General features: G+C 37.1%; 1 protein-coding gene across 7 annotated transcripts in view; it reads left to right on the forward strand.

The window, feature by feature from the left end:
* Nucleotides 1-14,792, forward strand: part of POT1 (protection of telomeres 1) — a 61,439-nt gene that overhangs the window by 36,167 nt on the left and 10,480 nt on the right. For 4 of the 7 annotated variants that reach the window (XM_040062481.2, XM_040062477.2, XM_040062480.2 and 1 more), the window contains exons 11-17: nucleotides 664-810; nucleotides 1,710-1,865; nucleotides 8,027-8,187; nucleotides 11,300-11,388; nucleotides 12,504-12,548; nucleotides 12,986-13,142; nucleotides 14,412-14,617. In XM_040062481.2, the coding sequence (XP_039918415.1) occupies nucleotides 664-810; nucleotides 1,710-1,865; nucleotides 8,027-8,187; nucleotides 11,300-11,388; nucleotides 12,504-12,548; nucleotides 12,986-13,142; nucleotides 14,412-14,617 (961 nt within the window). The remainder of the gene's footprint in view (nucleotides 1-663; nucleotides 811-1,709; nucleotides 1,866-8,026; nucleotides 8,188-11,299; nucleotides 11,389-12,503; nucleotides 12,549-12,985; nucleotides 13,143-14,411; nucleotides 14,618-14,792) is intronic. The other 3 variants (XM_040062483.1, XM_040062484.2, XM_040062482.1) reach the window with 1 other exon arrangement.

The following is a 14,792-nucleotide window of genomic DNA, read 5'->3' on the forward strand; positions in this document are numbered from 1 at the left end:
ACTAGCTTATAAATTCCTCTAAAAGGTGCCCTGGTGCCAGCCCTGTTAGTTCCTCTGGCAAAGCACATTTTAAAACTAAATCACCATCCTTTTATCTGAACAGGGAGCATGTAGGTTGTTTTAATCCATTTGTCAGATCATCTCTCCAATGCAGAATTACCTAAATGTCCCAAGTAAAGCCAGTTGAAAAATAATGGAAAACTTGACAAACTTAAGATTCTTTACTTTGTCAGAGTGACTAAATTTGTGATAAATATGCACTAAATCTGTTTTCAAGCTGAGTTCTGGAAAAGATGTGATAATTCAAGCAATATATAACCTCTCTTTCAAAGGTGGTTTTAAGTATTTCATGGTGCAGGATCAGATGATAACAGGCTTTTTTTAATCTGTGGCAGCATATACCACCTTATTATCTGGGTCCTTCAGAGTGCTCTTATTGGCAACATAATTTAATGTCATGGGTCATTTTCACTGTGAACAGTTTTAACTTTTAGCTCTTGGTTTTTGCTGTGTATTCCGTGAGTTATTCTTAGTGCACTTATACATGGCTTTGCTGATTCTTAGATTTTTCCTGTGGGTCTGTTGATCCAAAGTATTTAAGCATAAGGGATAGAAATCCTTTAAAAATTAGGCTTTTGTGTCTTTTTTTCTTGCCCTCTGCAGTGCCTAACTCATGGGACAAAGCACCTTGGTATCACAAACTGTCTGAAAATAGGTCCTTCTGTTGAACCTATGTGTATGAAATCCTGTGAAAAGCGTCATTTCAGAAGTATAGTCCAAATGCGTCTGAATTTTTGTTTTACTATGCCGGTATATGAAACCATTATTTTTGAGTCTTTGAGAAGAGTATATCTTCAGAAATTCAGGAAACTATAGCTTACAGAAGAATGTTTGGGTTAAGAAGTAAGATTCTGGTTTCAAGGTGTTAAGCTTGTCAGTAAACTTATCTTTCCACAGCACTTCGATAGCTGAAAACTAACAACTAATATTTCAGTACTTGGAGTGTGTCAAGGATTTAGCTTTGGGCAAACAAGTTTTAGAATCCTTGTTAATAAATATAAGTTAATTACTGAGGTTATTCTAATACGTTCTGGATAACTAGCTATGTATGCTGATATAGGAGATCATCAGTAATTAAGTCAATATATGCTGGGTACTCAGTCTTCACATACTCTAGCTGAAGTGGTTAAAAAAACCCCGTAGCAGGACTAAAATATGAAGTACAGACAGTTCTGCATATGATGAATTCTGATAGTTGTAACTGCTGACCCTAAGATTGTCTCAGCTGGTCAGAGCATGGTGCTGAGAGCACCAAGGTTGAGGGTTCAATCCCCTTGTGGACCATTCACTTAAGAGTTAGACTTGATGATCCTTGTGGATCCCTTCCAGCTCTGAATGTTGTCATTCTGTGCTGGAAAAGCAGCTGAGGTTTTGCTAGAACTGTTCTTTCTTATTTAAATATTAGCAAAGTCCAAGTCTTAGCACTTGATCATGTTCTCTCTGGAGGTTAGTTTATGCTCTGTAAGGAGTAACAACTTAAAAAATCCTGCAAGATCTAATTCAAGCATTTTAAGGACTTCTAGACTAAGACTACAACTCACCCCTCTTATTGTTAGTAATTTTTACTCAAACAAAATAATAAAAAACATTATTTAAAATCTGAATCTAAAGTATTCTGAGCACATTGAAATAGTTCCTTTGCATTGCAGGTTTGGGATGGCACTAAATGTCCTTACCCCACATGGAAGGTTCCCGTGGAAGCAAAAGACCTGGAGGGAGACAAAGTTTTTCTTCATCAGCTGAGAAATCTAGCAGTGGACATTCTAGTCTATGATAATCATGTACAGCTGGCAGAATCACTTAAGGTAATGTGCAGTTTGGTATTTCACCCCCTGTAGCCTGTTTTCTGCTCGGAAATCACTTCAGAGGATGCATCAATTCTGATGTAATTAGTTTCATGTGCCTCTTTATCTTCTGCTGTATTTCCCATACCTTTTGTTTGAACGCAGACTTCCTCAACATGTGTTAAACAGGCTCATTACCTCAAAAAATTGCCATAAAAATATTCTTCCAATTAAGCACTTTCCAGACACTTTAATATAATAGATAATACAATGAAAATAGCGCACTCAGAAAATGTATTCTATCGTTTAGAATTATTTTTAAATTATGCAATGCAGTGTTAAACCTGTAGTCCTGTTAAAGACCCTTAATTCTAAAGTCAATAGAAGATTTTCTGTTTTATAAGCTTCTGCAGTTTGCAGTGCAATCTTCATTTATTAGGTCTGTAATGTTGATTATGCTTAGATAGAGGAAACAACAACATAATTAAACATTTGATCTTCAGCAATACTGCCATCTTGCTTCTGAATACAGGAACTTGACAATGAATGCATCTTTCATTTCATGTCTTAACCTCTATACTCAAGATAATTTTTAAGAAAACATTTAACAGAAAATAAAGATAAGTGATAACCTTTTCTTATGCTTGTTCTATTAGTGGACATGAAATCATTTTGACAAATTAGCACTCATTCATAAGCAAATTCCAGATAGCAAAACAAGTGTAAGAATTTGTGTAAGAATTCATAACAAAGCTGACAAATATTTCATTACTTACAAGTTCTCTTCCAGATTTTTTCTTACTAACTGGTGTAAAAAACTGATGTTCTAGTGAAATGGTATATTTTGAATATGAAAGAAAGAAGTATTTTAATATTAATAAAACATATTTTCTTCAGTAGCTGATAATACTTTCTTTATTATTCTCCCCCATTTATATTCAGGAACTGAATCACATATTGAGTGTGTGATACGTGGGATGTCTTTGTCCTCTCTATCAATTTTTTACTTCCTATCCACTTGCTCTTTTGCATTTCTGAAGCATTTTTATTTTTGCTGGATACTGCACTGTGTGGTCGAAGCTTTAATAATTTCAAAGGAAGTCGTGAAGAAACCCTCCTTGACCTCTTGTGGGTGTTTTTCTCCTTCTGGCTATGTCCAAAGTTGCAGTAGTTTCAGTCATGCAAGCTGTAGAAGTTTCAAATTACGTAACTTTTCTACACCACTTTTTAGTTGCTTGTCTTGACGGAGTTATCAAAGAAAAAGGCTGATATGCTGACAATTAAATTTCAGAAATATTTATTAATTTCAGATTGCAACATGTAGAATTAATTGTATTTCACAGAATAATTTGTATGTGTGTATGTGTGTGTGTGTATATATATATATTTATTATAAAATTTGAGGGGAACTCTCCCTAAAATGGAGGATTTTTATAAAAAGCTTTTAAATACTAGTGGAAATCATATCTTATCATATAATAAAAAAGTATAACTGAAATATGTATGGTATTTTCTTGTGTTTGGGGTCTTGTTATGCAAAGGGTCTTTTAAAAAAATTCATTTATGTAGCAGTATAGAACGGGCAAGTGTTTTGTGTATCCACATGCACCGTCCCTGGGTGTGATTGAATATTTTATAAAATATTTTGTCAGTTTGGGGTTTCAGAAACAGTAAAAAGTGCACTATTTTTCAGTCTTCTCTTCTACACTTAATACCAGCTTAGAGTGGCCTTTTTTAATGTAAATTGTTGCATAATTGTTAGGTTGCACTCACCTGCTGTTGTGTACCATATGCAATGACAGTTACAGCTTGGAAATGATGTTTTATGTAGGAGCAATCTGTTTTATACATCCTTGATAACAAGAAGGGCAGATTTAAAAAAAAACCTCTGAAATACATGTTCCGATTTTAAAATTTTATCTCTAGGTACATGTTCAGACAAGGAAGCTCTGAGTAAGTACTACATGCCAGAGAAAGTGGGTAATATATTACGGGGAACTTTCGGCAAATCCTGGGGCGCAGTGTCAGGCATATTGCCGCAAGAGTTTGTGAAAAACTTCTTGTTTAGATCAACTGTCCAGAGAACACTGAAGATATGAGCACTTTATCTCATTTTCTAAGACAAATAATACTTAAAATTTTCAGTTGAGAGAACTTTAGTTAAAGGTATGCTGTTGAAGGTAGGTTGCAGTTGAGACTGTAAGTAGACTTTTTCCCCCCTATATTTACTGGCCTCCCTTTCCTGCTGGGCAAGATTGTGGCTTTTTAGCATTTAGTGCCTTAACAGAACATAAAAAGAATTTTCAGAAATCTCATCTCTGGAGCAGACTCTTACCTGGGGCATAAGGATGTGGCAAGATCTACAACTAAGCAAAGAAAACGGAGTTCACTGCTTTTGCTTGAATTTCCCTCTTCCTCTGGCAATGTACCTGGAGTAGATGATTCTTTCTCAGGAACTGAGGAACCCCAGCCTAGAACTGTCTGGAATATAGTTGCTCCACATTCTTTAGCCTTATGCCAGTTGTCGAGAACTTCTCAGGGTTCACTGACTTTGCCATGCAGTTTGGGAATAGGTCTGTGACATGAGTTTCTCCATCTGGGGCATTTTGCTTAGGTGGTAAGCATCAAGGTGACTGTCAGTGTCAGCACAGCAGGGATCCAGCTGCCCACAGTTAGTCAGAGATTTCATATGTGATTCAGTGCATTCCTCTTCTGGCTTGATACCATCAATTCTGCATTACCATGCATTTTATGGATAATGCAATTTAAACAATTTATCTTGAGCATACATACAAGTCCTAGTCTGTAGTTTCACGGTATTTGTTTCATGTTACATATCTTCAGATGTAGAATTTGTGTATTTTCAGCTGTTGCTTCCACCATATCATGTCATGTCTTTCATGACAGTACTTTGGACTAAGAGGTTTGCTTTCCTAGTGCCAGAGTCACATTTTCAACATAAAAGTCAAATGAGATACTACATGGTTGCTATACCTAGCTTCGTGTTTTTCAGACTTAGGTAACATTCCTTTGACATGTGAGTTGTATTCTCCCCACTTCTGTCTTTTTACTCATTGAAAAGGGGAAAAAACCCAAAAGACAACACTCTTGTGTCCTTCAAACTCTTAAATGGATTTAAGTTGGTATTTCTTACTGCCCAAGATAGTGCCCAAATGCCATGTATATGCTTTGTCTCATTTGCAGAAAATTGTGCACTATTTACTCAGTAAAATTACACTGCTGATGCAATGAAAAGGATGACAAAGAAATCTCACTGAATATAATCAACCATCAATATAGGCAAAAAATATGAGTACAGGAGAATTTTTTAGTTGATTCTCTGTAGATAAAGACAGCTTCTTTTGTGCCTTTTTGGACAAACATGAGTATTTACCTGCAGTGACACATGCTGTTGTGAATTCACTGAATTCCAGTGTGATTGGGAACACAACCCTGTATGTTTTGAAATAATCATGAGAATTTCCTATGCTGAAAAGTTGTACCAATTAACTAGTTACAGGGAACTGCATATATAACTTCTGCATTTCAATTCTCTCTAGCCTTAATATGTATTATTTAAATAGTCATATTTGAATTAGACTGAAAATAGAGTATTAGTATATTTTATATTACTAATATAAATGTTTTTATTTTATGAATAACTGAAATTTATTAATAAAGAAATGTTTTTATTCAATGCAAGATTTGTTTTTATTCACTTTAATGTCACTTTTAAATTAACTTCCTCTAAACGAGGTAGGTCATAAACAGAACTGTAAAGTCAAGTAGGGAGCTGGGTTTGTACTAGATTTTAGTGATGGCTCTGTAAATCATGGTGTTTACTTTAATGTAGATCAAAATTTCTTCTGAGTCAGGTATATAAAGATTTCAGTCTGCAGGCGTTCTGTAAACAGCAGAAATACAATAACCTTTTTTATCCATAGCATCCACTTTTTCTCTCTGCTGTTACAGTAAGCAAGGCTGCCTCCCGAAGGAATCCACGGAAACAGCATTCTCTTCACCCAGGCATCTCTGTTCTGACATTCAGAACCTTACAGATCTTTTCAATATTTGGCAATATTGATTATTATGCCTATCTTTTTTTGTAGTTCAAAGTGATATTAAAATATATAAAAATAATAATATTTTCAGAAAAGGATCTAATAAATGTTTAGAAGATTATTTTATGGTGATGATGAATCCTGCAAAGTGAGAATGTTGCACTAAAACATGTCGTTTGGTTGACTTTTGTGTGAATTTCAGCACACAAGTTTATAAGGCAGACACAGCATTCTATATTCTTGGTCTTTGAGCTCTCCTGTCTCGTATTTAATTTTTTGTGTTTATACATAGAGAAAATAATTACTTTTTTATATACTATTTTTTAAAACAAACTTGTCAGGTAAACTCAACTTTTTCCTTCTTATATGCAAATTACTCTTGGCAGTAGGGAAGTAGTTTGCCACTGCTTTATTTACATAAAGTTATTCCATAAGTGGAACTTAGGTAAGAACTTAAAAAAAACCCAACTTTCTCCAAAAGCATTGTCATAGTCATTAGATCAGTCTTATGATATGAGTGTCCTTTGCTTTTTTGGATATTCATAAGTGAAATCAGCATCTGGAAAAAAAAAAAAAAAGTATTTGGATAAGCCTCCTAACAGCCATCTAAATGCACAGGCTGTCCTGGTGGTGCTTTGAATTAACAAAATGAGCAGCCTACTAACAGTGCCAGTCAATTAAAAGTCTGGTAAGAGCTCCATGCCAGAAGCAAAATAGGTGTGGGCTGAAGCGCACTTCTTACGTCCCTGCTCCCTCAAGTGGAAAATGTGCTGCCTTTTTCATGTGTGATTATTCTTTAAAAGAGCAGTTTGATACCAGCGTTATGTAGTCATAGTTTGTTTCTTGATACAGAGGAGGATTCTAGACACAGGTTGCTGCTCCATCTGCTTTTATGCATATAGACATGTGTTTAAAAGTGCTGTACTATGACGTGACCAATCCAGTTGAGTAGGAATGCTTCTTCAGTTTCCACTTTTTAAAGCTGGATCTGAAGCTGAAATATAACTTTATAAACTGACTGTTGTAATACTAATTTTAATTGAAGTAAATTTAAAATAATTTGTCATTTCTGTGAGGCTATTTAAAAGATGTTTAGAATTAATATAAAACCATGTTGTTGAGTGTGTGTAGCTTGCCAGGTATTATCTGGATCTCAGATTATATATTTTTAAAAAATATTTGGTAACTGTGTAATTGACTCTCCGAATCTGCCTTTAGAACATTTGGCTTGGTTTTGGTAGTTTGGTTGGGTGTGGGGGCTTTCTTTGGGGGATAATGGGAGTGGTATTTTAAAATAAAAGCAAAGTTATAAAAATGTCTTCAGTGTTCACCACTCCATAACTTTATTTTTCGTAGGTGCTTGTATAAGTTAGCCTAAGTCGGTTTGTGTGACTTAACAAAACTGTTCCAGAAAACACAAAATCATTCCAAGCAAAACAGGAAGCATATTCTCCATGTACCTGAGGAGATCTAATAGATAGGAAAAGTGCCAAGATCTTTCAGTTTCTAATGCCTATTGTCTTTCGTCTTGGTGCTAAGAAAATGTTATCTGTAATGTAAGAATAAGATATGATGGAGAAATCTGGCTAAGCAGATATGTTTGTATGTGCATACATGCACCATGATGAGCAGGTCAATTGCTAAATGTGATCATTCCCAGGACAAATCACAGGATGTCAGTCTCTGTGGGGCTGTGTTGGGAATACAGAAGGCAAATTGTGCCCTCGGGAAAGGAATGTATTGACTCGTTTGATCTGTCTTCTGAAGTCTGTTTGAGAATTGCATTTACTAAGAAGGCTTATTCTGGTTCTGAATCACCCTTTGCTGCCAGTAATGTTTTCTGATAAAGCAAAACAAACAGATCACATGGAGAGGTTTTGCAGTTTCCATACCTGAAAATACTTAAAACCCATCCAGAAACAACCGTAAGAGATCTGCTCTAGTTGATTCTGCTTTGGGCACAAGAGCTGAACAAGGTAATCACCAGAGGGCTCTGCCAGCTTCAGCTGTTCTGTGACTCAGTTAAAACAGGGAAGAAGCTTCATGAGCACTGGAATTTTCCATGTAAATATCTAACTTTGTGTTATCAAATTTTTCTTGTTTTGTTTTTTTTCCTTTCAGATTGGAAGTTTTCTGAGAATTTACAGTATTCATTCAAAACAGGCAAGTGCTGACAATGAAGATGTCTCACATATAGAATTTCATCTTCATGGTGGCACCTGTTATGGTCGAGGAATAGGAGTCTTGCCAGAAAGTAACCCAGATGTTAAGGAGCTAAAAGCGTAAGTACTGTGTGTAGGTGTTTGGTTTTCTCTAGATCATTCTTGAAAACTCTAGGTTAATGTAACAGCTGTATAGTTTAGAATTGTAAATATAGCTAAGAATCAGAAACTCGAGAACAGAATGTCTTCAGCACCACTAAGATAAAGAGTATTTGGAGGGATATGTAAATAAAGGCTTTTTTTCAAATTTAAAATAGAGTAGAGTTCAAGATTTTTACTTTAATTAGCTTAATTCTAATAATGCACATTTTAAACGTGTGCATGTGTGCTATTTGAAAGTGGTAAGATTTAAAGATGTTCAAAATGAAGCAGATAAATTACATTCTTTACTGTCTTGGTTTGGAAAGACAGGTGTCTACCAGGGGAAGCCGGAGTCTCCCTTGGAATGGAGAATGTAAACCCCCTGCCTCCAAATTATTACAATTTTGAAATTAAGGGATTTTCAGGCAAAGATATGGGAATAAGAATAACAGTTCTTTAGTTGGAATATTAAAAATAAAAATGTAGTAGTACAAAAAAAAGCAAACAAACCCAAAAGAAAACACTGACAGAGTCAGAATACAACCTGACACCATATTGGTCAGAGTGTTGGTAGCAGTACAGTTAAATCCTCCTGGAGTGACAGATGGGCTTCCGTTGGAGCAGAGATGATCCTATAGAAGGTTATAGTTTTCTCTGAAGGTCCAGTGGTGGTGAGATGGGTCTGGTCTTCCTCTGAGAATCCAGTGGAAACAGGCTGCTCTGTTGTTCTGAGTCTCAGGTTTTATCCAGGTTGGAATGCTTGGCTTCTCCCACTGGGTGGAGCATTTCACAGTGGAATGATGTAATTTTTTCAGTCATGCAGTGAGCCTTAATGGCCCATTAACAGCAGAAATCCCCCTGGAGAGAGGATGGGTCGTGGAAGAAATAAAGGACACTGCCCCACCTGGTTTTAACAGCTGGCCCATTAACAGAAGACACCCACTCTCTCCACCCTGGAGTTATGAGGAATGAGTCATAAAAGAGATAAAGAAAACACCTCCCCAACCACTTTCAACAGATGGCAAGAGAATACATCCTTTGGGTTACATCTTGCATTGCAACCCAAGACATTTACTAAACTGTTTTATCAGGAATCAGAACCATTTAGGTTGGAAAAGACCTTTAAGATCATCAAGTGTAAATGTAAGGCTTATCCAAGTGCCCCACTAAACCACGTCTCTAAGTGCTACAGCTGCATGACTTCAAAACAATGCCAGGAAGGATGACTCCACCACTTGCCTGAGCTGCTTTTTCCAATGCTTGACAACCCTCTCAGTGAAGAAATTTTTCTTAAAATCTAATGTAAACCTCCCCAGGCACAACTTGAAGCCATTTTCTCTCCTTCTGTCACTTGTTGCTTGGGAGAAGAGGCTGACCCCACCTAAATACAACCTCCTGTCATGTTGTTGTAGAGATAAGTGACAAGGTCCCCTCCTGAGCTTCCTCTCCTCCAAGCCAAACCATCCCAGCTCCCTCAGCTGCTCCTCACAGGACTTGAGCTCCAGCCAAGGAGCTCCAACCAGGTCTTTTTCTGCTGAGCCTCTTTACAGCCACTCTGCCCCAGCCTGTAGCACTGCATGGGGTTGTTGTGACCCGAGTACACCTCAGCTTGTTGAATCTCATACACTTGGTGTTGGCCATCAGTCCAGACTGTCCAGAGTCCTCTGCAGAGCCTTCTTACACTCCAACAGATCAACACTCGTGTTCAGCTTGGGATCTTCTGCAAACTTACTGAGGGTACGTGCCCTCAGTCATCTTGCCCTCATCATTGGTAGAGCTATTAAACAAAACTGTCCCCAGTACTGAGCCCTGGGGAACACCATTTGTGAGTGGCCACCAGCTGGAGGTAGCTACATTCATCATCACTCTTTGGGCCTAGCCATCCAGCCAGTTTTTTACCCAGCAAATATGCACCCATCCCAGCCATGACAGCCAGTTTATCTGAGAGAATGCTGTCAGAAACAGGGTCAAAAGCTTTACTAAGGTCCAGGTAAACTGCATCCACAGCTGTTTCTTCATTCACTAAGCAGGAAGCAGTTCAATTTATCTTAAAAGGAGATGAAGTTTGTTAAGCATGATGTGTCTCATAAACCCATGCTGGCTGTGTCTGATCCCCTGGGTATCCTTCATGTGCTACATGATGGCCCACAGGGTGATCTGCTCCATGACCTCCAGCACTGAGCTCAAGCTGACAGGCCTGTAGTTGCCTGAATTGCCCCTCTGACCCTTCTCGTAGTTAACCATCTGAAGTAATTTTCTGTCTGCTGGGACCTCCTCACTTATCCAGGACTGCTGTTAAATGATAGAAAGTGGCTTTTTGAGCACTTCTGCCAGCCTCCTCAGTATCCATGGGTGGATCCCAGCCAGCCCCTTAAACCTGTGTTTGTGTAAGTGGCCTAGCAGGTTAGTGACCATCTTTCCTCTTAGATCATGGAGCCTTCATTCTGCTCCCCACCTGTCTCCCAGCTCTGGAGGCTGGATACTTAGAGAATAATTGGTCTTACTATTAAGGTTAAGAAAGCATGAAGTTGGCCTTTTCCTCATCCTTTATCACTGTTCCCCCCACATCCAATAAAGGATGGAGATTATCCTTAGTCCTCCTTTTGTTAATGATATATTTGGAGAAGCTATTTTTGTTGTCTCATACAGCAGTAGCCATATTAAGTTTTAGTCAGATTTTGGCACTCCTGATTTTTTGACTGTGTAACATCCTTGTAATCCTTCTGAGTGATCTGCCCCTTCTTCCAAAGGTTATAAACTCTTCTTTCTTCCTTAGGAAAGGCTGAGTAAGCAAATTCCACATTCCATTATCAGGAATTCTGTTTCTAGTAGTTATTTCTTTTGGCACTGTTTTGTGTTTAATGTTCCAGAAGTGACTTGGAGAACATCTCATCTGCATCATTAATATCATCTCCTGAGACTTCTGGCTCAGTTCAGTTTTATGTCTCTGCTGGAACATTTATGTCTGAACATTGTACCTATGTAGTGATAACAGGTTTTGTGTGTCTGTAATCCCAGACATATGTTTATGTGTATGACAATATATAAAAGATTTCTCTGGGTTATAAAATATTTATCCATTTATCTTTAGATTCTTAGAATCTTTGGATCTGACAGTCGGTCAGAATATGGAAAGTATGTGTTCAATGGATGTGGACAGCACTTTTGACAATGATACAGGTAAGAGCAACTGAAAGCTCATTTTCTTCTAAGATATCTATATATATAGATATATAGTCAAGATATGGTCACAGTTGCTGCTTCTCCATGTATGTAATGCTACTTTCACATTCAAAGCCTTGGAGAATTCTTTCAGTTTATTAGAGTGGAAATTTACATTACTCTTTCTCTCTTCCAGCACAATTTCCATTTCATATTACATGGAAAGATACTTTTGTAGGAGTTAGTGAATAAATTCTTAAACACATATGGTGTTCTTAAGCATACTGTATTAGATCACAAAGCGGAGTTGTGCAAGTGCCTGCTTCTGCAGGGACAGGCACTGAAAATGCTGCTACACAGCTGCCTGTTGAGGAGCCCTTTCTTAAGCTATTGGATGGAAAGTTGTGGCAGAGGTGTAAGGTGCATTTCCATGGAACAGTGATCTCTTATAAAGAGTTCTACAGACCCCATATTATTTTCTGAATGGTATTTTTAGCCCAGGGTAAGAATAACTAAAAGGGAATTTAAAGCTGGTTGGACATAGTCTGTATCTTTGCTTCTAGCTTTTAAAAACCCATGTTACTCAGCCATTATTAACATAAAAACACAGGACATTTCTAAAAGGATGCAGAAGTCAAGAAAAAATAAATGCTTCATGTCCAGTCCATAACTGAAAATTTAGACAAAATTTTGCACTTACTGCACTCTCTGTGTGTAGTAGAGGTTGTTCAGAGGGGGCACCAGGCAGTCTGTATTGGTCTTAGAATATGTTACTGTCCAGAAGGATTCCAGGAGATGAATACAATTTATGTCAGCAGATCATTCACAGTGTATTTCTGAAAAGTGTTCACTTTGATAAGCATTCCTATTTAATGTATATGCTAACTTCCCCTCTAATAATATATTAACTCTTGATAGGCAATGTATGTCTCCTGCTTACTTTTTCTGCTTTTTTGTTTGTTTGTTGTTTGTTGTTCTATTCTTTTCATACATTATTGGGATTTTCATTTTAATTTGTTCAGCTTTTGGGTTTGTGTGTGTATCTACCTGTCTCTCTACTGGTTTGTATTTGTCCATGTGATAAAAAAGAAAAGAAGGAAGGAAAATAATTAGTAAATTCTTCTTGATTTTAGATCTTGAATTGCACTTACAGAGATGTCAGCAATTATCTGTTAAAGGTAGGTAACATTTGACCTTAAGACTAATTTTAATTTTGCTAAAGAACAAAAATAGTTTTGAAACATTATCTTAAAGGTTGTTATAGGAAGAGTATAAATTCCAAGAGTATAAATGCATGTATGTTGTATTTGGTTTATTTGTTGTTTAAAGGAATAGAGCATTTGTATATTTGTATATTCTGCTTTCATTTGGTTTTTCCACATGTTGTGTTTCTGTACACTGATGTATACCATGCTTCTGCAGCCTGAAGTGATTTATCTTAGTGACTGTAATAACAAGTTGTATTGACAAAAATAAAGCTGCAGCTGGGAAGGAAATAAAAGTTGGGAATTAAGGAAAGGTGCATACCTGCGATTGCCATTTCCAGTATTAAAAATATTATGGTGATTAATAGTATGCATGGTGCTTTTTCATCTCTCTATGTATTGTTTTGCAGTATTAACAGATCATCAGGATTTGAGTAACACAGAATTGAAAACCATAAAAAACAGCTCAGCTCCTCGACAGTATCGCATTAGAGCAAAACTTAGAACTTACAAACCCCAAAAGCTTCATCAGTCCGTTAAACTTCATTGTTCCAAATGCAACTCTTTGTAAGTGTTTCACACAGTATAAGTAACTAGGAATTGCTCTGTATGTTTTGGGATGCCTAGATTTTCAGTGTGTTTTCAGCTTTTTTTCTTTGTGTAAGATGAGCTGAATGTAGGTGTGTTACATTTTGTGCAAAGATTTGAAACCTGCTAGTAATAAGTAGAAAATTTTAAAATCACCTGATGAGTTCCATTTACAGAATCCTTTTAAATGCTTTCAGCAGAATAATTTTTCTTTATTTGCAAATGCAGCAGTACAGTTTTTTCCATACCACAGTTGTATAGAGGTATCTTAAATGTCTCTTTATTGTGGTTTTAAAAGAGGATAGGCAAAAAGGTATAATAGTCTCCAGATGAATTAATAAAATATCTTTGACTAAAGTGCGTCTACCACGCAAGGCATCTTTGCTGGATCCAGAAATATCAGGGAAATCACACAACTTCAGGCCATTCCCTTGGGTCTTGTCACTGGTCATCGCAGAGAAGAGATCAGTGCCTGCCCCTGCTCTTCCCCTCATGAGGAAGCTGTAAGTGCAGTGAGGGCTCTGCTCAGTCTCCTCCAGGCTGAACAGACCAAGTGACCTCAGCTGCTCCTCATGTGGCTTCCCCTCAAGGCCCTTCAGTATCTTTGTTGCCCTGCTTTGGACACTCTCAGAAACCTTTTACAGCCTAATTGATTCTGTAATATTTCTGTAATTTGGATGCCCTGCATTACTGCTTCTCAGTGTATGACAAGTCGAAATGCACAAAAGGTGCACTCCAGCAGGACAGGATAGAAACTGTGGTGCAGAGTTGTAGATTTTCCCTTGTAAGTACTTATGTGAAGCTCTTCTGGTCCTGTCCTTTTTTTCTTTGTTCACGCTCAGTTTATGGTAAGTCAAATGGACTAAAACATAAAACTTGAAATTTTATAAGTTTATGTAGTCTTTTCACTCTAATGAAGTGGTATGCAGTTGTAGCCCTTTTAAGGCCCAGCTGAAATCACGTAAAGCTGATAGGTTTGGTTTTCCATGGATTTTCATTTGTGTGGGATGTAGCAACTTGGCTGCCTCTGCTCCTAGTAAGTTAGCATATTTCTTAGCATATTGATTAACATGGAAAGTGCAGCTCTTCATGTTTGAACTGATAAAACAACAAAGATGTTTTTCCTGTATGTACTTTAACTCTTACAACTATATTCTAATATTTATTTGGAGCACTGTCATCCTTGTTGGTAGATTGCCTAAGGAGAAGCTGTTAGAACATACTTACTCAATTTGGAAACGGTTTTAGGCAAGAAGTTCCAGATAGAGATGACTTTGACTTCATTCTACGTGGCTCTGCCGGTACTGCCTCAAACCCAGAATTACACAATACATCCTGGTACGAATCTGTAACATGGACTACACAAGACCAGAAGCAAAGGGAAATTACCATCCATTTTGTGAAGCATGATGAAATGCTTCAGCATCCTGAGGACACCTTGCTTATGGTAGAAGGTAAGGTAAATTGCAAATATATCAATTTTTATGGCACTGTGTCCACTCTGCGTATATACAAAGTAAAAATATGTTGAAGTTGTATTCAGGGTAAGTGGTGATATTCATAAAGGCTTCTTCAAAGAAAAGAAAAGAAAAACTGAGCTGGAACTATAAGTTACTGTTTTGCAAAGAG

This window comes from Hirundo rustica, chromosome 4, assembly GCF_015227805.2.
Source record: "Hirundo rustica isolate bHirRus1 chromosome 4, bHirRus1.pri.v3, whole genome shotgun sequence".
In the NCBI taxonomy this organism is placed as follows: Eukaryota; Metazoa; Chordata; class Aves; order Passeriformes; family Hirundinidae; genus Hirundo; species Hirundo rustica.